The sequence below is a fragment of the Sylvia atricapilla genome, chromosome 1 (assembly GCF_009819655.1).
Source record: "Sylvia atricapilla isolate bSylAtr1 chromosome 1, bSylAtr1.pri, whole genome shotgun sequence".
Lineage (NCBI taxonomy): Eukaryota > Metazoa > Chordata > Aves > Passeriformes > Sylviidae > Sylvia > Sylvia atricapilla.
Genome location: NC_089140.1, coordinates 120886880 through 120898691, shown reverse-complemented (window position 1 = coordinate 120898691; position 11812 = coordinate 120886880). Strand labels below are relative to the sequence as shown.

Sequence of the window (11812 nt, the reverse complement as noted above, 5' to 3'; positions counted from 1 at the left end):
AAGTCTTGGTCTTCTCTCACCCACCCCAGGAACTCTCCCAACATTTGCTATTCAGGGGTTCAAGTTTTGGGCTGGCAGAATGCCAGTAAATTCATTAGTGGCACACTGGATAACAGACCAGACCCAATCCTCAGGGATTTAAACAACATTTTAACAGTAATGTTTGATGGCTAGAAGAAATTAAACTCTGTCTGGCCTGGGCTGTCTCAGAGGGTCCAAGTACCCACATGTAGTAGATAATAAAACAAACAGTTACATCCCCTCGTAGGCAGCTTTGGGAGACCAGATGTCTCTTGCGTTAGTAGCTATCTGCAAATTGAAGTGTGCAAAGCTAACATATTTTTGCAGTCACCTCACTACTTACTTTTGGGATTTGACTTTTGGCTAAAATTATCAGGTTCCATTAATCCTGAAAACCTCTTAGCACTGAAGTGAACTGAAAACTAGAATCCAAACCTCTTGTTATGAAGAAGTTACTTGAGAATCCATCTTACTTTTCCTGTGCACCTGCAACTACAACTTCTTTTCGTTCTGGAAACAAATTAAAAAAAAAAAAAAAACAAAAACAAAAAAAACCCCACCAAAAATGAAAAACATTACACATGCAAACACTGTATGGGACATGCCCTGAAATGAGAAAGTGCCTGTACCAATAAACCACAGCTAGTGGCACCAGGTCATTCCCACCCATGGGGCTGTGTGGAGATGGCTGGGGATGCTCTGGAACAGTTTTGTGGGTCATTGTGATGTGAGCCACCACTGTAGAGGGAACGTGCACAGTTCACAGTTGTGCAGGACACTGCTGGTCAGCATGTTGCCGTGCAGATTGGTCATGTGCAGGACATGGCTGTGTGACATGGCTGTGTGACACCACTGTGAAGGACACTGCTCTGTGGCTCATGACTGCATGGGACACTGCTGCACAGGACATGGCTCTGTGGGAGGGACATCACCATGAGAGACATTGCTGTGGGGGGCCACTGGAGTGTGCGACGTTGCTGAGGGGGACATTGCTGAGAGGGACATTGCCGTAAGGGTCATCATCATGTGGGAGACACTGCCATGGGAGGACATTGAAGGTCACCGCTGTGTAAATCCCTGCAGTGTGGGACATGGCAGTGTGGGTCATGATGTGCAGGCCAGCCCTGTGCAGGACATCACTACGAGGGTCATGCCTGTGGGAATCCTGCAGGGTAAGACACGGTTCCTGCTGCGCAGACATCCTAATACAGAACATCGCTGCGTGACACGGCCAGCTGTCCTGCCATGCGGATCCCGACGGAAACACCCACCGCCTGGCAGGACGCCCCCGGGGAACACGTACCCGCTCCAGCTGCCGCTGCCCCCGCACCTCCAAGTTCTGCCGCGGCAGCAGTGCCGCTGCCCGACCGGGCATGGCAGGGCACAGCAGGGCAGGGCAGGGCACAGCAGGGCAGGGCCGGGCAGGGCAGGGCACAGCAGGGCAGGGCAGGGCAGGGCACAGCAGGGCAGGGCAGGGCAGGGCCGGGCAGGGCAGGGCAGGGCAGGGCCGGGCAGGGCAGGGCACAGCAGGGCAGGGCAGGGCAGGGCAGGGCAGGGCAGGGCAGGGCAGGGCCGGGCAGGGCAGGGCACAGCAGGGCAGGGCAGGGCCGGGCAGGGCAGGGCACAGCAGGGCAGGGCAGGGCAGGGCAGGGCAGGGCACAGCAGGGCAGGGCAGGGCACAGCAGGGCAGGGCAGGGCAGGGCACAGCAAGGCAGGGCAGGGCACAGCAGGGCAGGGCAGGGCAGGGCACAGCAGGGCAGGGCAGGGCACAGCAGGGCAGGGCAGGGCAGGGCAGGGCAGGGCAGGGCAGGGCACAGCAAGGCAGGGCACAGCAGGGCAGGGCAGGGCAGGGCAGGGCAGGGCAGGGCAGGGCACAGTAGGGCAGGGCCGGGCAGGGCAGGGCACAGCAGGGCAGGGCCGGGCAGGGCACAGCAGGGCAGGGCACAGCAGGGCCGGGCTGGGCACAGAAGGGCAGGGCCGGGCAGGGCAGGGCACAGCAGGGCAGGGCACAGCAATGCAGGGCACAGCAGGGCAGGACAGGGCAGGGCACAGCAGGGCAGGGCAGGGCAGGGGACAGCAGGGCAGGGCAGGGCAGGGCAGGGCAGGGCACAGCAGGGCAGGGCACAGCAGGGCAGGGCTGGGCACAGAAGGGCAGGGCCGGGCAGGGCAGGGCACAGCCGGGCACAGCAAGGCAGGGCAGGGCACAGCAGGGCAGGGCACAGCAGGGCAGGGCTGGCCGCCCCCCGCCCCCGCCGCCCGCCCAGCCCGCCCCGCTCTGCTCCGCTGCGCTCCGCCGGGTGCCGGCCGCGGCCGCAGCGCGCAGCGGTGGTCGGTGTGACGGTGGTCTGTGTGACGGTGGTCGGTGTGGCGGTGTGACAGTGTGACAGTGTGGCGGTGATGGGCGGCACGGCGCTGTCGGGAGCGCTGTGGCTGGGGCTGCTGTGGGCCGGGAGCGGGGCCGGGGGCAGCTGCCAGGGAAAGTGCTGCCAGGGTCGGGATGCCGCCTGCGTCGGCGAGGGATGGAGGGCGGGAGGCGGCTACGGGACCTGCTACTGCGACGGAGGCTGCCGGCGAACCGGGGACTGCTGCCACGACCACGGCCAGGCGTGCCCGGGTAGGTGCGTTCGCTCCCGGCCCTGGCGAGCGGGGCGCGGCGGAGGGCGGCCGGCGGAGCCCGGGGCTCCCCCCGAGGACGGGAGCTGGTGCCGGGGCTGCGCGGGGCGGAGGATTTTCGCTGGGTTCAGAGATGGGGCGTGAGGGCTGCCAGAGGGGCAGATTCTTCCTTCCCCAGCCCCGGGGCGAGGGCATGAGCGGGCACTCGGCTGGGGCAGCGCCAGGGTTAGCGACAGGCTCAGGGAAGGGGGGACAGACTTTTCTCTCACCGGAGAGAAAAGATTTCCGGATCAGCTGCAGTACAGTGACAGTTTGAAGTTATTTCACTTCTAAAATATTATGTTACTTACTTTTCATTCCGGCAAGTCACAAACACAAATTGATTGCAGTGGGGCTGATTACAGAGACAGCGGGGACATTAATTTAGCACCGCCTGCGTCTCTCAGCTGATTCCTCACATCCTGACAAACAAATATCAATGAAATAATTGGGGAAGTCCCCACGGTGAGGTTTTGTCTAGGAGAATGATTTCGCAAGAATTTACTGTGAAGGCAAAGGCTTTAAAATAAGCATAGGAGCATGAGTGAGAGGGTCCTCTGCCAGCCCTCGGGGGATGGCACGGCCTCCCAGTGAGCAATGGCATAGAGGGGAAAGTAGCCCAGTTCTACCAAACTGAGTATCTGCTTTGTAGGTGTTCACAGCGCCTCTTTCTGTGGGATTACTACCCTCTGCAGTGTTCACAATTTGACCGACCTCTTTTATGCCTGGGATGCAGAACACAGACCTCGCTTTGCAGGTGCAGTGCTAGTCTTCGGTCAGCTTCATGTCTCTTCCCAGCTGGCTGGACATATGCCAGCCTACAGCCAAAAAGTCATGAGCCTCTGCTGCCCAGTCTTGCTAATTGGGGTGTATTTAGCAGGCTCAGTGCCGTGCTGACATAGCCACATATCTTTGGGACCCAAGTTGGCTTACATCTGCCCAGGTTGGGAAGGGGGAGTATGGCTCTTGGATGGTGTAGACCCATCCTAAGGGATGTAAAACTGCACAGAAGAGCTCAGCAGAGCAGAACTGTGACCACAGGTCTCTAGAAGAAATACGGTCAGCGCTCCCATAGCTAAATAATCTCCTCAGAGTAACAGAAGGGAAAAAAATGCACCACAAAGTCTGACAGAAGGTAGCATTTTTGAAATTAGCATTTTTAAAACACATTGTTCTTTCATTCAGGAAAGTCAGTAGAGGGAGAACTGGCAAGATAGTTGTCATACAGTCACAGCATATTGCATCTTTTCAGTAAATGAAATGATTTTTAATGTTCAAGCATAAAAGGAGAGGGCTGATAAACACGCACAGTGTTAGCATTAAAACAGAGCTGAAATCCTTCAAAAAGAAGCTCAAGATTGTGCTTGTGAAGTTCTAGTTTAAATACTTTCATTACCGTGACTTCTGGCATGCATGGTGCCCTGCTGTTATCAAGCTGGTATTTTTTGTCTCAGGCTTAGTGGTGATTGCCTCAAAAGGCATTTTATGCCTACAGTGTAAGCACACCATACTTGTAGCCTGTGTGTGGGCAGTGGGTGCCCTAGATGCAGTCAGGAAGGTGGAGTCTCAGTGGAGCCTCCCTGTCTCGCTGCCTCTGCTGTATCAGAGCTGGGATTTGCTGGTCTTTGGTGGCCCAGTTCAGGGAGTTAAACACAGGGAACTATTTGACTTTCCTCTATTGCCTGTTTCTGCCTGGTTTGACTCCCTACACTGCCTCGCTGCCCGGTTGTGCAAGCACTAATGCAAACACCAACGGAGGGAACAGCGCATTTTGCATTGATAGGGGTAGCATGGGAGGGCAGAGTTTTGGCACTCTAGCAAGACGGTCCTAGAACTCACACATCCAGAAGCTAAATTTACAAGACGTCATTCTTTTAAAGGCATATATATACTCTCTATGGCAAGCAGTCATTAACTTGTATTCTGTATAAACAGAAGTTCTAAACAGTTCCAGTGGAAGTTTGTATCAATTTACACAAGTATAGCTGAAAATTTTAGTCATCTTTGTTCCTGTTGGATGTCGAGGTCTCCCCACTGAGTCTTGCTAAAATCTAATGGCACAGGTCACTGTTTTGAATGCAGAGTTCAAAACTTTAAAATAGAGATGTGAAGAAAGGTGATCAATGGTTCTCATGCTACAGCTTGTTCACAACTTACGATTTCAGCACCTGCAGAAATTACATTTTTGGGGGACTTTTCCCAAAAAATTATTTTTTCTTTGGGGAAGGTGTAAAGTGCCTAAAGTGTAAGTAATCAAGAGGTGCTAGGATGCAAGAGATGTTAGGAGTCATACAAAAACAATGCTCCAAAATAAAAGAAACTACTGAAAGAATGAACATCCTAAAGCTGCCAGCAGCAAGGTTAAATTCTGTCATGCCTAAAAATCATTGTAGGTTTGGTACTTCATAAATAGATGGCTCAGCAGAGACTCATGGACTGGTGAACCCAAGTTCAAGAGTTTTTAAGTAAACTTTCTTACAGTTCTAACACTGAAGAATATTTTTGAATAAATGAAGAATATTTTTGAAGAAAGAATATTTTTGTACACAGCATTTTAAATAGAAACTACTGTCAAATGAGAAAGCGTGAGAAAGGAATCAGCTCACCATTTGAATCAGTGGTTGCTCTGAGAAAAGTCAGAGATCCTTATACATTACAACATAAGTTGTACAATGAACATATTACAGTCCTCCATTTTTCTTTTTCCAGAAATGGAAAAAATTAAATAGAGTTTGAGTCAGAAATAGTGCTGCAAATGGAAGACAAAAACAAGGTTTTGGCTACTCAAGCTGTCTTTCATAAGATAGCTATGTAATTTTTCTGTGTATTTTTGAAATTCCAAGTGTCGTTAGCTTCCACATTTTGGTAAGTACCTGAGAACAAATCCCATCTTTCAGTTTCCTTTGACTTGCATCCTCCTTATTGTTTCAATGAATCATCATTTGACATTGCTGTGTTAACTAAGCTGAGCAAATAGGAACGCAGAGAGGGATCTATAAAGATGTACCTGTGGGTTCCTGATGCTTCTTTTTGTATGTCAAAAGATGGCACCTTTCCTTTTATGTCAGCTCATGGACCCTGTCTCTGTCATGCTGGGGAATTTGACATCTTTCCAACAAGGCACATTATTCTGTTGTCCCTTAATACTTGTTGGGTACTGACTGCAAGAGCAACAGTATTATCCCATTGCCTAAATTCCATTCTAGCAACCTAATATTCTTATTTTTCCGCATGACTAGGGCAATTCATCCTTCTCATTCTAAATCTTGATAACCATAAAATTACCATGTATTTCTGGACATGACCAATATTTCACTGTCAGCTTGGTTTGATTCCAGTAAGACATGAAGTCAGTGCTTTATTTGTTATGCAGTTACTCAGTCCCTTTGGGAGTTTCTTCATGGAAAATGTGATGTTAGACTTGATGTTATCTGCATATCAAGGTGCTAATATCATATGCAGATAACATATGTGGAAATTCTTATTTGTGCAGGTCATTCATGCGGCCAGCTCGGAAGAGAATCAATAGATAAGGAAAACAGGCTAGATAGCTATTTACTGTTCTTTGGATAGTTGGGTAGAACTAAGACGTGTGATCAGGCATCGAAGTCTGTGCTTGTACCATTAAATCAAACAGGCTCGAGGATGGTGTTTGGTCCCTGCAGCCAAGTGGCAAAGACTGTGAAGTCCGTACTGCATTTAGCACTTGTCCTGGGTATCCCATGGTGGGGTCTAAGACATTTTTACTATCACTGGTTTTCTTTTCAAGTTCACAATTCTTGGGACAAAAAGTCTGAGGGTTGTACTGCAACATGTCAGTGTGGTGCCTTCACACCCACAGAGGTTGTGTCATGTACTTTGGGGTACCTGGATGTGTCTGAGGGCAGTTCCTGGTGGCGCAGTGTCAGGTGTCTGCATGTGGCAAAGGGAGCTTTTTCTGTGATTTTCCAGCACTGTTTTATGCAAATCATACTCAGGAGCTGTCTGGGAAGGTGTTTATCAGTAACTGGAGGAGAACACCAGAGAATACTGATTGTTGAGCATGAGGGACAACTGGTGGCCAAATACCCAGGGCAGCCCTGTGATTCTGTTTCAGTGGAATTCCTTAGGGTGTGGGATGCAGCATCCTCAGCCACAAGACACCTGGTGCTGTCAGGGCAGTTAAAAGTGGGTGAGTTTGGTCAGAACAGCTGGTGCACAGTGACAACAGAGGAAGGGAATTTTAGTAAATTGGTGTTAAGGACATCTGCCAAGTAGCCTCTTTCAGAGGTTTTATCTGCTTTATGATATTGGTAGTCATCCAAGAAATTAGAGATGTAGTGACAGAGCAAACACTGCAATTTCAATGTTTTATGAGAAGAGTCACAAACCCCAAGGAGGTTATCACGTTCCACTCTTTCTTTCCAATGTCTTACCCTGGTAGAATCCCAGAGGGTGTAAAATATTATCCTGAAAGACTAATTTGGTCCCATCACTTTCCTGCAAGGCTGATACAAGGATGTAACTATTGGTTAAGCTGTAAAGCTTCTTGGGGATTTAAATTGTAATCCGGAAATGCAGAAAAAAAATTGAAAGCATGTGCTATGTTCCATTACAAGCTAATGAAAAATAGTACACATGGGAGATGGAAAAGTTTTATTTAACTAGATAATAAGGGACATGACCCAAAACAATCCAGAACCAGTTTAAGATAGCCCACCCATTGATGATAATGTGTATTTTGTACCATTCTCTAATCTGGAGCACCTACCAGGTGGCCTCTAGGAAAAAAGGCTACTGGAAATTGATCACTAATCAGATTAAATGTCCTTGTAGGCCACAAATTGAGGATGACGCCTTTAGGGAAGTGATTGTTTATCCTCAGAGAATTGGTTCTACTTGATGGATGCCCATGTGTGAGACATTTTTCTTATCTGCTCTTTCACTGCTCCTCCTGCCAAGGCTGTGCAGATTTGAAGTTCTCAGGTGGAGGGGTTGTATTTGTTTCATCAGTGAGCATCCAGAGGTCATCCTGCTCCAAACCCTCAGGGCTCACTTGAAGTACAGTTTTGAAAACCTGTAGTATTCATTCTAACTGCTGAAGGGAAAATTTTTAGGTCATACAGTTTTCAAAAGTGAGGACTTGGTGTTCCTGGAGGTGAGGCTGAGGAAAGCAGTTTCATGGAGATGTGAAATGGCTGTGTGATCTTTACAGTTGTATATTGTTTTAATGGAAAAGTAAAGTGAAGCTTCTCACTCACGAATAATGTATCTGTCACTGGTTTTGTATTTTGGGAATGACACCACAAAACCTTTTCTTCCCCTGCCTGAGGGAAATGCAGTTTTGTTATGATTGAAAGTTTACTTTAAAAATAATGTTTTCTTCCTCCCAAATTTTGATTAAATTCAGAGAAAGTTTATGATCCATGAGAACTGAAATTCAAATATCCAGTGGATTGTTCTGTAGCTGGATATGTGCAGACCTGTGTTAAAACAGAGAAACAAAGATGTGGCAGTGGATACAGTTCAGTGTTGAGGAAAGAGGAGTTAGAAATTGATCTGAAGGGAATCAAGCATGCTGCTACCTAATATACCAGCCTTTAAACAAAATCTAGTGGTGTAGGAACTGCCAAGGAAGGTCAGACCAGTCTGATGTAGATAATTCATGAGCTGGTCTCCTTTGAGGCTAATGCTTTATGCTTCAGAAGAGGGTACAGGAGAACCCCACAGCTGTAATGAAAGGTTTTGATGAGGGGCTGTTTCTTTGTGGACAAGGGATAGAATAGGGAGTCAAGCATTGCAGGCAGGTTTGAATTGTCAATTCGATCATGCAAAATCCTGGAAGAGCGTCTAAACCCATATAAATAAAACTAGAAAAGAGAAAGTAAAAAAACCCAAACCAAACAAATAGCCCCTCAATATAATCTTGTTATCTGAAGCTTCTGAGAGCAATTAGGATAAAACAGAAGTCTTGACTACTAATAATGTTTTAATACTGCTTTGCAGCTATTCCCTGTGTTGTGGGGGAGTGGAGTCATTGGAGTGGCTGTGCAGAGCAGTGTCATCCTGGGCTGCGGATCCGTAGGCGCTATGTGCAACAGGAACCAAAAAATGGTGGGGAACCGTGTCCAGCTCTGGAGGAGAAGGCTGGCTGCCTGGAATACCTGACTTACCAGGGGGAGGACTGTGGCCATGAACATGGTATTCTCAGTTTCATCTCTCTGCTGTACATTGTATCCATCACAGCCATCATAAATTTTCCTCATGTCAATGAACAGCAAAAACCCAAGCATTTATCTGCACTTAGCTGGTTAAAATTATAATTTAGAACATTACTTTTTATGTCATATTGCTTTTTATTCGATAATTTGTTTTCCTACTCTGGCTTTTCTTAATTTCTATTATGGAAATAGCTAAACTGTGTGCATTCCTTCAGTTAGATGTAAGTATCAAATTATCTCTATATCAAGTTAGAACACAAATTCAGTATAAAACAGGAAACAGTACTCCTTGTGGGATTCCAGCACATCCTATTTCCTCACTGACTAGATGGCATGCATTGTTATATATTTTTCTTCTGAATAGCGGGTTTAGCTGTGGGGAATGGGGTTAAGGTGCAATGTTGCCAACAATTTATCACTTTTTCAATAAAGTGAGCCAGCATTGCCATCCACAAGCTCTTGATTCATTTACTCACTGTTACAGTAACTGAAATATGACTCAGCTGTGTCTTGCTGTTTTACTATAACTGTTTTTTCCTCAGTCCCTGCTTTCATAACTACCTCTGAATACGGTAAAGAAAGAAAAAGACGAGCAGCATCTTCTCTCTGGCCTTCAGACAAAGAAGCAGCAGGGTAATCTATTTATCATATGTATGTAGGTCATCTTGTTCAGGAGAAAACAGCTGGCTACAGAGAAAAATGCAATTAAATTTGCAGTGATTAAACAATAAGCTATAGCTTGTACCAATTTTCTCTCCTGCAGTTTATTTGCATATTCTAGATGTTTTTTATTACTTGCTAATTGTCCTGAATTAGACATTGGGATCATGGCAAATCTGATGATAGCTGCATTTGAAAGCCAACAGCAAAAATGCTAAAACAAAGCTGAATGTATCCTAAGTGTAAGTCTGAAAAACTAGATGTAGGTCTCTGAACAAAGTGGGCTGAATGGGATTGGCCTCAAGAGACCTTTTTTTCAACAACTATTTGAAACAAGCAATAAGAAATTTTGTTTAGTTATCAGTAGAGATGGTAATGAAGTTTAAATTAGGTTATTATTGGGTCTGTAATGCTCATAATGCTTTGTCCTGTGTTATTTGCCCTAGAACAATAAAACTCATTGATATTCTTAAAGTCTCCTTTGCTTTTTCTTTCAGCAGCATAGAAGGAAAAATATGGATTACTGAGATGTTTTTCAAAATAATTTAAGAATACAAAACACTACCAGAAATTGAGATTATACATAAAACACTGGACTGGGGCATAGAATGAGAAATAGTTTACATAATGTTTTTAAGACTCCACTGATTGGGTTAGGGTCAGAAAGATATTTGTTCGCAATGCTGATGTCTAACTTGCACTTCACAAACACCACCCTTACATAGATATGTCAATCCATTCAAAGTGCCTACCTAGCTCATGCTTCCTTTCTCATAATTTGGTGCTTTTCCTTCTGGGCAGATACTGTGTGGAGTTCAGGACAGAGTCTCTTTCCCAGCAGTGTTCTCTGGAGACGCGTCCGTTCGCGCGCTGGATGCAGTACCTGCGCGAGGGACACACCGTGTGTGTCGCCTGCCAGCCCCCGGCCATGAGCGAGGCCACGCGGCGCTGCTCCGGAGACGGCCACAACGCACACGGGTAAACCAAAACCCAGGACACGAGTTAAAGCTTCTCAAGATCTCTTTAAAAGCTGCATTTATTATACCTAAAAAATGGAACAGCTCAAACTGTTTTGTAGAGATCAGGTTTTTCTTACAAGTTGTTTCTAAAGTTGCTTCCCTCAGAAGCTGCTTTTAAACCTAGATAAAATTGGGAAGTAATTTCAATATAGGAGTTCAGTGCTTTGCACACTTTATTCACTGTTGTGAAGAAGTGAAGGAATCTGTGTAGAGGAAGAGGACTTTTTACAGCTGTGGGCACTTTTATTTAAAAAAGGTATTTCCTGCCATAGTCTGAATCTCACTGCAGATTTAACAGTGGTGGATTGGTACTCCCATCAAGCCTATATACCTGTTTTTTACAAAAGTAATTGTGAAAGTAGATATTTATTATTCAGAACTGATTTTTATTTGATCCATACATTAATATGCATATTACTTAATACCTGTACAACCAGCTACTCAACCCACCATCTTGGATATTTCACTTATGAATATAATGTCTGCCCCAGAATAATTTCAAGAGCTAGATGAGTTTAGTAAAATCTTACTTACATGATTTAAAAAAACCAATCTTGCAACATTTTATACAACACAATCCAGTAACACTAAATTCACAGCTTTTATTCCTCTAATTTCTCATTTATTGTCTCATTTCAGAGATAAAATCTTACACTGGGAAGCAATTGGCAACTCTCAGTGCCAAGGAACCTGGAAGAAGATCCGGCAACTAGAACACTGTTCCTGTCCCCTGGTGCATAGTTTTATTTTTACATAAAAGTTTAAAAGATCTTTAAAATGGCAACAAAAAGAATAAGAAAATTAACACCAATGCCAAGAAACCTATATATTCCTGCTGCATTTTCTGGAGCCTTAACAAATTTTAAACGAGTTGGAACTTTGGCAGAAGTATTTCAGGAAATTCTCTCTGCCTTAATACGAAATGCGAAGAATGATCTCTGTATTATAACACTAGAAGCATGTTTCCATGTTTCTCTTTTGTAATTAAAGAGCTAATGTTTCTAACCCTAGTAGTTGCTTTTCCTGCAGTTGTCCATCTTTACTGGCCACAGCCATGTCTACAGGCACTGTTCCTACTCAGTAGTCAGCCAGCCAAATATTTTCAAGTCTGAGAATAGTCACTGTCAACATTTAAGAGCAAGGGTGAATAAAAATTATGTTTTTGAGAGCTGAAACCAATTTCAGTTTAGGTCCTTTGTTCCTCTCCAATGTCACCTAGACAGTTTTTTACACTGCAACTGCATAAGTATTCTTCCTCTA

The 11812-nt window shown here is 45.9% G+C and overlaps 1 protein-coding gene across 1 annotated transcript; it reads left to right on the top strand.

The window, feature by feature from the left end:
• Window positions 1-2418: 2418 nt before the first annotated feature.
• Window positions 2419-11562, top strand: SBSPON (somatomedin B and thrombospondin type 1 domain containing). The gene is made up of 5 exons (XM_066332310.1): window positions 2419-2635; window positions 8659-8853; window positions 9416-9506; window positions 10335-10511; window positions 11192-11562. Exons 1-5 carry the CDS (start codon window positions 2419-2421, stop codon window positions 11307-11309), a joined length of 798 nt encoding a protein of 265 aa, XP_066188407.1. The 3' UTR covers window positions 11310-11562.
• The last annotated feature ends 250 nt before the right edge of the window (window positions 11563-11812 follow it).